Genomic DNA, 15,564 nt, shown 5'->3' with positions numbered 1-15,564 from the left:
TGACTCTGCTTTGTTTAGTTGTTTTGAAATTTCAGCAGTTATAATTACAATTATAATTTCAGAGTACAGGTCTTTCATATCTTTAAGTTATTTGTTGATGTTATGTAAAAATACCAATTAGACCTCGTGCATGCTAAGCATGCTAAGCACACTATCACTGAACTATGCCCCCACCCCAACTGATGCAATCTTGCTAAATTTACTATTAGTTTGATTATAGATTTAAATTTTTTTCTGTGTACACAATCATATAGCATCTGTGAATAGACAGACATTTTTGTTTCTTCTTTTCCTATATTTATGACTTTTTCTTTTTATTGCCTTATTACCATAGTTTGTATCTTGAGTACATTGTAGTGAAAAACCGGATATAGTATAGAGTAGTGAAAGTGGATATCTTGTTCCTGATCTTAAGTATAGTATTAGCTGCAGATTTTTTGTGTAAACCCTTTATTAAATTGAGGAAACTCTCCTTTTTCCCTAGTTTGTTGAGGGTTTTTTGTTTTAAATCATTAACAGGCAATGAATTTTATCAAATACTTTTTTAGGGCATCTTTTGAGATAACGGTATGATTTTTCTCTTTCATTCTGTCACAGTTTAGTTTCAGATGTTAAATTTGTATTCCTCAGATAAATCCATTTGATCGAGATGTGTTAACTTTTTCATACATTGTTAGATTTGATTTGCTAACATTTTATTAATGATTTTTTGGTATTTACGTTCATGTATGATATTTATCTGTAATTTTTGTTCTTGTCATATTCTTGTTATGTTTTGGTATCAAGGTTATGCTGACCTCATAAAACAAATTGAAAAATATTCCCTCTTATTTGGAAGATTTTTGTTAAGACTAGTGTTTCACCAGTGAAGCCATCTGAACCTAGAATTTTCTATGTGAGAAGGTTTTTTTGATTATAAATTTAGCTTCTTTAACTGATAATGGCTATTCAGAGTTTCTGTTTGTCTTTTGTTTGTTTTGGAAATTTGTGGCTTTAAAACAACTTAACTATTTCATATAAGTTTTTAAATTTATTGGCATATTGTTCATAATTTCCCCTAATTCCCATTAAACATCTATCGGATCTGTAGTGATGTCTTCTCTTGCATTCTTGATGCTGGTAATTTGTTGTTAGGTATCATTCTTTATCCCTCCTTCTCTTTCACTTTTCACATCTACACTGTCCTTCCTGTTCCCACTTTAATTTAGGACAATGCCTAAACTTTTGCTAGGACTGTTACAGTAACCTCACACTAGCCTTGTCTTGTTTCTCTGTGTCTCAGTCACATTGTTATAGGAAGAAAGATCTTTCTAAAGTGCAAATGTCATTAAATCTTTATTGGCTTAAAACTTTTTAATGACTTCCTAATACTTTCAAAGTAAAAATCTAAGCTTTTTCATATGGAATACAAAATCATTAATGATAAATACTCCTGTTTTTTTCCTGTATTTTCTTCTTCCTTGTAATCCCTCCCTGCAAGCCATAAGGAGCTTTGCTTCACTGCCTTTGTAAGTGCTCTAATTTGTTATTCTTCATCTTAAAATTGAATACAGCATTTCACATGTGATATGGTCAACATTAAGCAGACAAAAATTTTCCCTAACTTCTCCTTTAGTGAGATTATTGTTACTCTCTGGTTGGTATGGTCTCAGTATTTATTTGACAGAATACCTTTTAGTTAGTGTACCTCTACATTCACAGCAATATCTAGCTGTAAAATTTTTTTTAGCCCAGTTTCAATTTTACTGTTCTCTCAAAACATACTGAGTAGTGGGATGCATCTATTGCTATAACCAGAATACCTATCAAGTAGCTGCTTGATCCCCCTCCTCCTCACACCAGTGATGATGAGTTTTATATCAGCTTGAGAGTGTTAGTGTTGGTACTGACTCATCACCCAGATGACTGGATGATGTATATTTCTTTATAGTACCATTTCATAGTTTGTAAAATCAGGAAACATTCCTCTGAAACTGGCTAGCTGATTTGGAGGTAAAGCAGTTGTTTCTTTTCTTGTCACTCCTTCACCTCTCCACCCCCAGGGGAATCAGGATGTCCCATGTTATGTTTAAAAGCCTTAATACTTCTAACTTTTATTCTCCTGTTGAGTTCGAAAGGGGGGCGTTATTAGCTCTGTCTTGATGTAGCAGGGGCTCTGAGAGTCTATTTGGATAACACTGAAGATTGGAGGAAATGTGACTCTGTCTGTGTGTTTTAAGCCCCTAAGGTAAGATCAGAAAGCGTCTGGGGCAGTGAGAGCCAAATAGTTGAAGTCATACATTAATTATGGTCATGAATCATTTTTATTTTTAAAGTCTTTACCATTTGACAAGGTTGTTTGCATAGTACCAGTGAGTTTTAGGCAGCATTTTCTCTCCATTTAAAGTAACAGGCTATTTTGTTGATTTCTGCTCTGGGTTGGTAATGCCTATCATATTAGAATTCTGATAACATTTTTAGTAAAACTTGCTTGTTTCTTACCGGATTGAATGGTCTTTAATTTATGTGACTTTTGTTTTGAATATATTTTGAAGTTGTAGATATAGAAAACTATCACATTAATCTTTCAGTCTTTCACTGATATCAATAAAAATAGTCAAAAGCTTGGGACTACACTGTTAGATGCTGTCATTAGTCAGCATTCAGTCAGCAACATGTTTTGAGTGCGTTTGTGCCACATTTTGTGCTAAGCACTGGAAATATATGAAAGAATGAGGGTTTTTTCCCCCTCAGAAAGATCTAGTAAAGAAATAGACAGAGAAATAAACCATTGCTGTAAAATATGATTCTATAATCTTTGTTAGTATTGTTATACACCTGTGTTATGGATTTCCATAGAAAGAGGTGCCTCTACCTGTCTGGAATAGTCAGGGAATGCCTTTGAAGAAGAGGTTATGCTTGAGCTGCCTCTTTGTGAGTTTAGGAGGGTACTTATCTGTTCGGCGGCAGGGAAACTTGTAGGCAGAGAGAGCTCACTCAAAGGGACAGAGGCAGAAATAGCATGATGTGTTTGGAGAGTTGTCACTAGTTCACTGTTGCTGCAGTTGAGCCTGCAAGGTAAGAATACCAGGAAATGAGGCTGGAGGTCTATGCTGGGATTACATCACAAAGGGCCTTTCCTTGCTTTTAAATTTTTTTAGAGTCACTTTTGTAGGAGAGTATTACTATCAAGAGAGTGTGTACACATAACACTCCCAGAGCATGAGGCAGTAGGATGGTGTGTAATCTCCTCTGTTGGGTTCCTTCGGAGCCCTGAGGAAATTGCTGAAGAACTGATCTCATGAGCAAGAGTTGTTCCCTTTTAGATGACCTAAGAAATCTTTAGTAACTATCAAGCAGTTTCCGAAAGTGCAGAATATGGCATGAATATTTTTAGTGCAGAGTATCACAGTAATAATGCTGGCAGAAGTATTGATGCCATCAACTCTCTAATACAATTGCCATCCCTCATTTATAGGATAACTTTCAGGTTAGGATTGTTGACTAGTTTTTAAAAACTGAAGTAAAACTTACATACAATGAAATGCTTAGATCTTAAGTTGAATTTCTGTGTAAACTCATGTACCCCTCACCCCAGTCAAGATACAGAACATTTCCATCACCTCAGGTAGTTCCTTTGTTCCCCTTTGCTCTCTAACGGTCTGTCCTGCCTCACGTAGGCAACTAGCGACTCTTGATTTCCGTCACCATAGATTGCTTTTACCTGTTCTTGAACTTTGTTTAAATGGAATCATATGGTATGTACTATTTTGTTTCTGGCTTTTTTCACTCAACGTAATGTTTTTGAGATTCATTCATCTTGTTGTGTAGATTAGTGCTGTGTTCTGTTTTATTGTTGAGAAGAATTTCATTGTGAGTGTACCACAATTTGTTTATTAATTCTCCTGTTTGATGGATATTTGGGTTGTTTGCCATGAATCTTCTTGTGGGCATGTTTTTATATGTTTTTTTAACATTTTTTATTGATTTATAATCATTTTACAATGTTGTGTCAAATTCCAGTGTAGAGCACAATTTTTCAGTTATACATGAACATATATATATTCATTGTCACATTTTTTTCTCTGTGAGCTACCGTAAGATCTTGTATATATTTCCCTGTGCTATATAGTATAATCTTGTTTGTCTATTCTACAATTTTGAAATCCCAGTCTATCCCTTTGTTTTTATATTTCTTGAGTAAATGTTACGGAGTAGAAATACGGGGTCATGGGTTAACTGAATGTTTAAGTTTATAAGAAACATTTTTCCAAAGTGGTGATACTATTTTACACTTTTGCCAGCAATGCATGCAAGTGTCAGTTGCTCCACATCCTTGATAACATTAGGTGTTGTCATTTTAATTTTAGTATTCTAAGGTGTGAAATGGTATCTCATTACAATTTTAATATGCATTTCCATGGCAGCTAAGATTTTGAGCACCTTTTCATTTGCTTATTGGCTTTCCTTATATCTTCTTTTGTGGAATATTTCACTCTTTTTGCTCATTTTTGATTAGGTTGTCTCTGTTACTGATTTGTAAGAGTTCTTTATATACTCCAGAGAGTACTTTGTCAGGCTGCTGTTTTGCAAGTATTTTCTCCCAGTCCATGGTCTACTTTTATATTTTCTTAATGGCATCTTTAGATGGACAGACATTTTTTATTTTGGTAAAGCAGAGTTTATCCATTTTCAATTTTATGGTTAGTGCTTTTCATGTCTTTGCTGAGAAATCTTTGCCTGCTTCAGAGTAGCGAGAGATTCTCCTGTGTTTCTTCTACAAACTTTATGGTACTAGCTTTTATGTTTACTATGGTTTCCTTGAATTAATTTTTTTGTTTGTGTTGTGAGGTAGGAAATGAGATTCATTTTTTCCTGACTATATTTATCCAATGTTCCAGCACCATTGACTTAAAAATCTTTCCTTTCTCCATTAATCTGCCTAGTTTCCTTTGTCCAAAATCAATTGGCCATGTATGTGTAGGTTTATTTCTGTACTCTTTACTCTGTTCCATTTATCTATTTTTTTATCCTTATGCCAGGACCATATTGTTTTGATTATGTAGCTTTTTCAAAAAAAGAAGTCTGGCAGATTTCAAGATTGGTTTATCTCTAAATTAATTGTTTTTCTATATAATTTATAATATATATCAGCTTCTTAATTTACAATAAGAAAAACACACACACACACACACAAAGTCTGTTGGGATTGGGATTGTAAAATTACTGAGCTGTATGTAGAAATATAACTGAATGTTGACCTTGTATCCTGTGATACTATTAGTTCTAGTAGTTGTTTTATAGATTCTCAATGATTTTCTACATGAAAAATGAAAATAATGCCATCTGCAAATTAAGACAGTTTGACCATTTTTAATATGTACATGTATACAAAATATATAAGTGATACTTAGAGACAAAGAGATCAAGAAAAACACAAACCCATAATTAAAGCAAAAAAGGAAAATAACTCTTAATTTTTCCAATGTTCCTTGTTTCAAAGAGGCTGCTGCTTTAATTCAGTCCTCTTAATTTGGGATTACTGTTAAATTTCTTTTTTCTTTATGAATACCCATAAGTAATAGTCAGCTTTTATAGCAGTGATGTTCTTCTGGTGACTTAAGTAATGCTCTTAATTTCTCTGGGCCTCAGTTTCCAAATCTTTCAAATGATAAGATTTAGTCAGATTATTTTCTAAGGTCTCTCAGATTCCTGTGAATTCTGCATCTTAGCTCTCAATACATCAGAGGCAGTCAGGTGGATATAGAAAGGGTGTTTCTAGAACATATTGTAACTCTTGTCATTTCCCTGTTGTAAATATGCTAGAGACTTGTGAAATGATCAGTTTGAGTTCATTATTAATTCTGTTTATCCTGGAAACTTTGTCCTCATTTCGTTCCATTTGTGTCCTGTGGCTCTGTGTTGAGAGTTTACAGTTAATTCACTTAAATTTTTCTATAACTTTTATTTCTAGGCTTCATAGAGCCCAGTGTGCAATTAAACAGACTCAGGTAACTGTTCAGAAAATTGGAAAGGAAATTGAAGAAAAACTAAGACTCACATCTACAAGCAATGAGCTGGTAGGTTTTTATATATTAACCTGTTTAAACTCCTTGATTTCTAAATGTGATCATCATGTTCTTCTTATATTAATTTCCCCCAAAAAACTTTAGGTAGTTTTTTCTTTCTTTTCTTTTTCTCTAAATGTTTCACTGAGACTTTTTTTTTTTTCACTGAGACTTCTTTTAGCATTTAAACTAGAAATAAACCTCCCCATCTGCTAATTATGTAACATACAAAGTGCCTGCCTTTTTATGCTAGTTAAAACTTCAGATTACATACAGTTACTTAGAAGATAATCAAAAGCTATTTTATTAATATCTCATAAATGTGAACTCTAGACAAAAACTGTATAGTGAATGAAAAATAGCTGCCAGAAGGAAAAAATAATAAACTTTAGGGACTAATCTGCTTTTAAAAGATGAATTTAAAATTATTTAGATTGAACTTAATAGGATGGTTTATGGACAGTGTTCTCTTTTGGAAAAGATTCTTTTAATGAGGTATTTCCAAAGAAATAGAAATTCCAATCCAAATGAACAGATTTAAGATATTAGTATAATTTTGCGTTGCTTTATAATCTTTCTAGTGGAGAAAAAAATATTAATTTTGGAATGAAGATTCTGTCTTTTTAAGTAAAGTAGTGGGTATAACTAATAAACTGAGCTTTTCTCAAAGTAAAGCCACGTGGCTATTGATAGCTTTTGACGAAATTTGAACTATGGATAATGATCATTTCAACTCCTCAAATTAAGTCCTAAATAAAAAAATTTTAGGTAATTGTTTGTACGAACTCAGTGTCATAGTGTCTTCCAGTTGTTATTCGCAGCGCTATCAACCTGGCAAGAGGTCTTTATATCCCCAAACGAAAGTTCCGTTACCTTTAAGATTTGCCCTAGATAATAATTCAGTAGATGAACTATGAAAAAGCAACACTGCAGTTAACATACACAGACTTCTCTCTCATGGAATTTAAAATTAATGGATGATAAAGTATTTAATCTATATAAAATTGCTGATTTTGACCTTTAAATGGCAGTATCATATTGTGCAACCTAATATATAAAACGGCTTGTGCTGTACCTGGCATGTAGCAGGCATACAAAATATGGTAGCTGCAGTAACTATAGTGGTAATACTTACTATTCATATAACTTTTCTTGCCTATGGAAAATATTCCACTTTGGAGAAACTGTTAAACCACCTCTTATTGTAACTTAGGCCCAATAAAGGAACAAATTCCAGACCGCAGATATATTGGAGGAGGAGAAAAAATAGCTAATTTTAATCCTTTCTGTAGTGTACAGAAATGCCACATTTTTGGAGCCTTTGTCTGGGGAGAAACTGCTAGGTTTTAGTTTTCTTATTTTCCTCTCCCAAGGCAAGACTGGGAAATTACTTATTTCATTAAATGACAGCATATGCTTTGTCTCAGTATAGAAAAATGTATGTTTAATCCTATTTTTCTAAAATATAAGTGGTGACACGCAGAGCAAGGTGATAGAATGTATGAGTTTAAAGAGGTCAGGTTCAGAGGTTCACTGTGTGTTTTTATGCTGCCTGGTCAACATATAAGAAAATCATTGGATTTTTGAACTGAAAGTGAACCTAGAAATCTAGGTCCCTTGTAACCCCACTTAAAACTACCCGCCTCGGTACATTCTGTTCTCTTTCCTGCTTTGTTTTCTCCATAGTATTTATTACCCTTTAACAAGCTGTATACTTTACATATGTATTTTATTTGTCTGTCTCTCTAAACTCTGTGAAGAGAGGGATTTTTGTCTTATGTTTTCCCCCTCTCTTCTGTTATTCCCTAGTGTCTGGGGAAGTGTTTGACACATAGTAGGTGCTCAATAAATATTTGTTGAATTTGAGAATGAATCTAGCATAATCTTCTCTTTTTAAAGAACAGGAGAATGAGACTGCATGAAGTAAGCAACTGTCCCATAATCATTTGACAAATAGAAGCAGAAATTTTGGTTTATTGGTCTCCTTTCAGGGACTAATGCCATGTATGCCATGTACTTGTTAATTTTATCTAATTTAGGTTTTACCTGTAGCAAATCAAAAGCCTTTGCTATTATCTTTTTTCTTCATTCCCTTTCCAAATTGACCCAAGGTCATCATACTCCAACCCAAACATTTTCAATGCATAAGATTAATTTTAATTTTAGCCTAAGTATAAATGCAGTCAGAAGGAGTACTTGATGGGGAAAGAAATCAGATTACCTTCTAAGAGAAAATGTAATTAACTGTTAGAAGAAATTGGGTACATACTTGATGACTTTCAAAAACGTGGCATCCTCTCACATTACAGCAATGTCCAACATAATTTTTTTGGTATTTAATTATGTTTTTTAGGAAATTTCTGCTTTTGTCATTTTGAATTTTTGTTTATATGTTTTGGATTTTGTCAAGTTGCCTTTCCTTGTATCTGTTGAGATAATTTTATGTTTTTTTTCTCTTGTATTATGATGGTGAAATACAGTGATTGATTTTTGAATGTTAATCCAACTTAGCATTCCTAGGGAAAGCCCCTCTTGTTCATGATGAATATTCTTTTTATGTTTATTTCCATGTTCAGTTTGCTAGAATTTTGTGAAGGATTTTTGCATCTACATTCATGTGGAATATTGGTCCCTAGTTTGTTGTCTTGTCATCTCTTTTTCTGATTTTGTTGTTGGGTAATGTTAGTCACAGCTAATGACTGGAAAGTTGTATTCTGTTTTCTGGAAGAATAAGTGTAGAATTGGAATTATTTCTTTAATGTTTGGTAGAATTTGCCAGAGAAGCCATCTGGGCCTGTTGTTTTCTTTGTGGGCTTTGAGCTAGGAATTCAGTTCTTTAGTAGTTGAAGTGTTATTGAAGTTACCTGCTTCAGTAACTTCTTGAGTGAGCTTTGGTAACTTACATTGTTCAGTAATTTGTCCGTTTTGTTTAAGAGATCAGTCTTTTAAATTTTAGCTATACTATTGGGTGTGTAGTGCTTTCTTATTTTGGCTTATAATTGTATTTCTATTATGAACATTTTTCTTATCTTTATTGGTTATTCATGTTTAAGAGGTGTCATTTTAAATATTTTTGCCCATTAAAAAAAGAAAAACTTAAAAAAACAAAAAATCAAAAAAAAGTTCACAAAAATACAAAAAAATATATATAATATATAAAAGAAAAACTCTTTATTTAGATTTCTAGAAAACTTGCAAAAATATTCTGAGAGCTTTCATACACCTTTCATCCAGTTTCCCCTAACGTTAACCTCTTGTATGACCATGTTATTTGACATTGTACATATGACTTGGTATATCATCAAACCAAAAATTAACGTTGATATATCACTATTAACTATGGACTTTATTCGGGTTTCACCAATATTTCCACCAAAGTCTTTTATTTTACAGTCTTTTTAGATTTATAGAAATGTTACAAAGATAGTACAGAGAATTACCCTGTAAACCCCATACCCAGTTTCTCCCATTATTAATAGGTATTTTATAGAATATCCTTTGATTGGGATTTGTCTGATGTTTTGTTGTGATTAGACTAGGTCCTAATGTCTTTTTTTAATTCCAATATCTAGTCCAGGATACCACACTGGATTTAGTCATCATGACTTCCTAGGTTTCTCTAATCTTTGACAGCTTTTCTTTCTTTCCTATTTTTAAATCACTGTGACAAATCACTGTTGATAACCTTGATCACTTGGTTAAGATAATGTCTCCCAGGTTTATCCTCTCTAAAGTTCCCTTTCCACACTCAGTTTTTTGAAACCAAGGTAGTAAGTAAGTCCTGTCTTTACTCAAGAAGAGGAGACTTAAGCTCCACCTCCTGGAAGGGAGACTATCTACATACATTATTCGGCATTTTCTTGTGAAGATTTGTCCCTTCTCCCCGCCACTCCCATTTATTTTTTATTCAATCATTTGTTTATCAGTATAGATTTGTGTGTATTTATTTTATACTTTAGGTTATAATCTGATACTGTGTTATTTATTTTCTTGCTTCAACAGTGACATTGAGAGCTCTTTCAAGTTGGCTTCTGTGCCTTTTTGACATGCCCCCTTTTTTGTTCGTTTGTTTTTTAAAGCAGGTTCTTAATTTCTGGCACTGTGTGATCCAGGCTCATCATGTATTTCCCCTGTCTCAGCCCTAGAATCAGCCATTTCTCCTAGGATTCCTGTTCCTTTCATTGGATAATGGTATTTAGAACAAGGTCTGGGCACTGGGTATACTTGTTGCTGCTGAGTTGTAACCGCTTCTAGGCCCTCTTAGTGAACAGAGCCGGTGCACACAAACATCTGTCTCTCTCTGTATTGCAATTAATGTGAGCTCATACTAATATATTCAACTCTAACACCACGGAGTTTATTCTAGCCACGTCCCACTCATTTTGTTTATTTGTAGTATCTTTTCTGATAGTGAGAAACCGTTACCTACAATTTATTTGCTTATTTTTTCAGTCCTAGTTTACAAGTCAAGTAGGTTCAGTTTTTTTCCCTTATTTTTAAATGGTATTTTGTGTTCTTATGTTGTGGTTAAAGACTGTGGGCATGCATGTATGTGTGTGTATATATTTTTTCCTGGATATAGTCCTTTTTCTGATACGTATGTTGGGAATATTTTCTTCCAGTCTGTGGCTTGCCTTTTTGTGTTCTTAATGATGCTTCCTAAAGCACAAAAGTTTAAAGTTTAATGAAATCCAATGTATTTTTTAAAATTTATTTTGTGGTTAGGGCTTTTTATGTTCTTTATAAGAAATCTGTGCCCAACCCCAAATCACACAAGTGTTTTGTTCTAGAAGTTTTATAGTTTTGGGCTTTACATTTAGATCTATGATCCATCTCAAATTTAGTTTTTTTATGAGTTAACTGAGGCAGTGTTTTCTTTATGAATATTCAGTAGATTTAGCATCATTTCTTTCCTTTCCCCATTTAATTGTGTTGAAATGTTTGTCTAAAATCAGTTCATTTTATATGTGCTTCTATCTCTGGATTCTCTGGTTCCATTGATCTGTATGTGTATCCTTCACCAACTCTTATTATTATAGATTTGTCTGCTTAAAACCAGATGGGGTAAGTCCTCCAACTGCGTTCTTCTTTTTAAAAGTTTCTGTGGGTTTTCTAGGTTCTTTTTATTTAGATGTGAATTTGAAAATCGGTTTATCAGTTTCTACAGAAAAAAAAAGAAAAGCCTGGTGGAATTTTGATTAGGGTTTGTAGGTCATTTTGTTGAGAATTGCCATCTTAACAGTATCAAGTTCTCCAATCTGTGAACATGACATATATCTCTTTTATTTTGATTTTTTCTTTAATTCTCTTAGTAATATTTTATGGCTTTCACTGTAGAGATTCTGGACATCTTTAATTAGAGCTAATTCTAAGTATTTTATGGGAGGTTTTTTGTTTGTTTTTGGCATTGTTGTATATGGGATTGTTTTTGAATTTTTATTCCTCATTTGTTTCCTGCTAGTATAGAAGACTACAACTCATTTTAATTTAGTAACCTTGTGTCTTGCCATCTTGTTATAGTAACCTTTTTGTTCTCGTAGTTATTTTGAAGATTTCTTGAGATTTTCTACATAAATAATCATACCTGCAAACTTGGACTGCTTTATGCACTTAATTTTTCTGCCTTATTTCAGTAGCTAGGACAATGTTGAATAAAAATGATAAAGATGGAAGTCCGTTATTTGTTCCTGATCATAGGGGAAACGATTCGTCCTCTTTTCTCCATTAAATATAATGTTAGCAATGCCCTTTATTGGTTTAAGGAAGTTCCTGCTTATTCTTAGTTTCTGAATTTTTATCATGAATGGATGTTAAATTTTGTCAAATGCTTTTTATACATATGTGAAAATAAATAATTATGGAATTTGCTTCTTGATTCTGTTACGTGGTGAACTGCGTTGATTTCATTTCAGATGTTTAACTAACATTGCATTTCTGGGATAAACCTGAGTTAGTTATATATAGTACATAATGTTTTTTGTATCTTGCTGGATTTGATCTGGTACAAATTTAAGGATTTTGTGCCAATATTTATTGGGAATATTGGGTTGCAATGTTTTAAATTACTTTGTTAGATTGGTATTAGGATTATGGTAGTCTGGTACAATTAGTTGGGCAGTGTTCCTTTTTCCTAATCCATCTTGACTAGAAACAGAAGCCTCCTGGATTTTTAATATTTTCAAATACTCTGCTGAGATTTCATGTCTTTTTGTTCATTATGAGAATCTTTTACTTTTCTTCAGTCAGCATATTTATAATAGTGGCTTTAAACTCTTACCTGATAATTTTAACATCTGGGTCATCTCAGAGTTGGCATTTTTTTAAAAAATTAAAGTATAGTCAGTTTGCAATGTTTTATCAATTTCTGGTGTACAGCATAAAGTTTCAATCATATATATATATACATATATTTGTTTTCATAGTCTTTTTCATTATAGGTTACCACAAGATATTGAATATAGTTCCCTGTGCTGGACAGTAGAAAAGTGTTTATCTGTTTTTATGAGGATTTTCCTTGTAGGTCTGATAGTAAGAGATATTCTACTAAGGTTCAATAGGTGTTTTGTGTGAATTGTTCCATGTATAGATACAGTTTTTGTTGTATTCGTGGGAAAGGGTGAGCACCGCCGTCCTTCTACTCCACCGTCTAGGCATTCCTCTTCAAGTTGGCCTATGTTGATTGTCTTTTCCCCAGAGAATGAGTCACATATCCTGGCTTTTCATATATTGGGTAATACTGCATAGTATCCTAGACATTGTGAGTGTAATTTTGTGGAATCTCTGGATTTTGTTGCTTTGCTCCAAAGGATATTGATGTTCTAATTTTAGCGGGAAGTTAACTTGGTTCAGCTCAAACTGCCATGCCTGCGATGGACACTGGCTCAGATTTCAGTTCAGTACTCAGATCCTTAGGCGTGGCTGCTTTCTGTTTGCTTTGTGCATGTATGATTTAGGATTCAGAGACTTAGATTGAATTTAGACAGAATTTGGGGTTCCCATTCTCTGCGCCCTCCATTCTGGATTGCCTAACCTCTTTCCCCTGGTTTCTCCTGCCAGAAAGATAGTTGTCTTTTTGTTGTAGTTTAACCGTGGATACCCTCAGGGCAAAGTCACAGAAAAGGGAAATTTCACTCTGCATGTTGGTTGTTTGCACTAGGTTCAGACTTTACTCTAAAATCTGCCTGCCATTGATCAGTCTTTAGACCCCTCAAGTAGTAGCTTTGTGTATTTTATCAAGTCTATAGCTGTTATTTATAGGAGAACCAGTTTGTTAGGTACTCTTTCTCTTGTATGTTTTATTATTATATATATTTTTTGCTCTATCTTCCTAGCTGGACCTGAGTTCTATGCCTTGATAATGCCACTGAGTCTATGAAATTAATGGATTGGATTAAATATTTAACTAAGGAAAAATTTTCTCTTTCTTAGTGGTTGAGCAGGTATAGGTACAATAGAGGCAACCTGTAAATGACATTTTAAAGCATATTTGTTAACTTATAACACAACTGCTATAGTTCTAAACCTTTTTTTCAGATTGCTAATTATTTCCACTTTTTATGGGAAAACTAATATAGATGAATAATGCCCTAAACCACTCAAGAGCCCTTAACACTCTGAAAATTGTTAAGATTTCAAAGAATTTAGGGTATAGCTATTGATGATAATGCCTAAGTTAATAAAAGACAGGTGAATCCTCACATTTACTTATGCAGTCAATCTGTTGTAATATCACAAATCTTATAGACTCTGGAAAACTCCACCATACAGTCGTGAGAAAATGAGAGTGAAAAAGGGAGATAACAGCTTAGTATTATTATGAAAATATTTTTGATCTCACAGACTCTGAAATGGTCTTAGTAACCCTCATGGTTTCCTGGACCATGCTTTGATAACTTTTGCCTAAGCCTTTTTGGCTCCAGTGTAATCTGTGGGGAGAAAATTGTTTACTTTAATATGTCATTTACAGATCAGTCTGTCCTCCTGAAATGAATCTTTAACATAGCGCACCACTGTTTTTGTAAAGACACATTAATGTGTGTGTGCTTGCAAATAGATGAATGTATCCGTGATTTTCAGATCAGATACAGTGTTGTATAAAAACACTAAAATCTAATTAAAAGTGATCCATTGGAGATGCACGTATGACATTAACTATACTTGGAGTAAATAGATAAGTAGAACACAGAAACCCATTAGAAGATACTTCTGGAACATTAAGATCTTTGAGTCCTTAAATGCATTTGAAAAGAAGCAGAACCAGATTCCACTTGGGTAGGGTTTGTTTACTCATCAGAAATTAGAGCCAACAATCCTGGTTTTGAATGACTTGATATATTCCTGTCAATGGGCCAGTTTTTGCACAGGGACCATAACACAAACACACTATATACACGCCTTCCTGAATTAGTTTAGTGTTTAGATTAACTTGTACCCTTAGTCTTTGATTCTAGTAAACATAACCCAATTTGAGCACGTACCCTGGAATAGAGCATATTAACCCTTACCTATGCATATCCCTGTGTTCTCTGAAGAGTTGTTTTTCTTTTCTATTTTTTTCCTATACCTAAGTAGAATTCAGTTTACATATTTTGTGGAAAAATACAAGTTAAGGAAATTGAACACTTATTTCTTTGTGGAAAAAGATTGCTTCCTAGCAATTTACCTATTTTTTTCCCTCAGTGATGTAAAAACAGTGATCACACTATTGGATTAGCAAAGAAACCCCAATTGTTTCTTGATTCCTTTTTCTTTAATGATAGGCAACCTCACTGACTTTTGGTCTTTGTTTTTATAGAGAATTGACAGGGCAAAATGACTTCTGTCTCCCCTAGACCCAAGCCCTTAGAAAGCAGAAACCATTTCTCATTTATCTAGAAGCACGTGGTAGGACCTTCATAAATATTTGATTTGTTCAGAAAAAAATTGCTTAGGAATGTTTTATATTTCAAAGAATTCTCCAGTCAAATATGATAATGATGACTGGAAATAAGCCTTACTGCTTGTTTTCTTGGCTTGAATGTCTTTAACAGATGACCATACCAGCTGTTTAGAATTAGTATTTCAGAAATGAGGAAGAAAGCATTTGGGGTGAGAAATGATAGCTGTAAAGTACTTTCCACACAACTGCCAGAAGTCATTTTCCATGCCCGTTGCTTCAGCAAGGCCATACCATTACTCATCTCACCAAGTACCCTTGCTTCCTCATTGTCTGAATCAAGTAGAAGCTGACTTTTTCCTTTTAAAATTTTCCACCAGCTCATCCCAGGACTTAGTAACCTGTTCAGTTTACTTAATGAGTGGTCCCCCACCATTAAATTTTTATTTAGTATATGTCTTAGGAAGGAACTAGGTACAGCCAAATTGCTGTTTAATTAAGATTTATGTCATGGAAAATCATGAAAAGCATATTATTGACACCATTGATAAAGACCAGGAGAGAAGGGGACACATTCATAGTGCAGTAGTTGTGTGTAAATGCAGACACGTGCTCTACATCTATGTTCATTTTAGGGGTAAG

The 15,564-nt window shown here is 33.6% G+C and overlaps 1 protein-coding gene across 2 annotated transcripts in view; it reads left to right on the top strand.

The window, feature by feature from the left end:
- UVRAG (UV radiation resistance associated) overlaps positions 1–15,564 on the top strand; it is a 253,659-nt gene that overhangs the window by 104,278 nt on the left and 133,817 nt on the right. For both annotated transcript variants that reach the window (XM_006203319.4, XM_072969171.1), the window contains exon 7: positions 5,954–6,059. In XM_006203319.4, coding sequence (XP_006203381.2) covers positions 5,954–6,059 — 106 coding nt within the window. The remainder of the gene's footprint in view (positions 1–5,953; positions 6,060–15,564) is intronic.

This window comes from Vicugna pacos, chromosome 10, assembly GCF_048564905.1.
Source record: "Vicugna pacos chromosome 10, VicPac4, whole genome shotgun sequence".
In the NCBI taxonomy this organism is placed as follows: domain Eukaryota; kingdom Metazoa; phylum Chordata; class Mammalia; order Artiodactyla; family Camelidae; genus Vicugna; species Vicugna pacos.
This window is presented reverse-complemented; position numbering and strand designations above follow the sequence as displayed.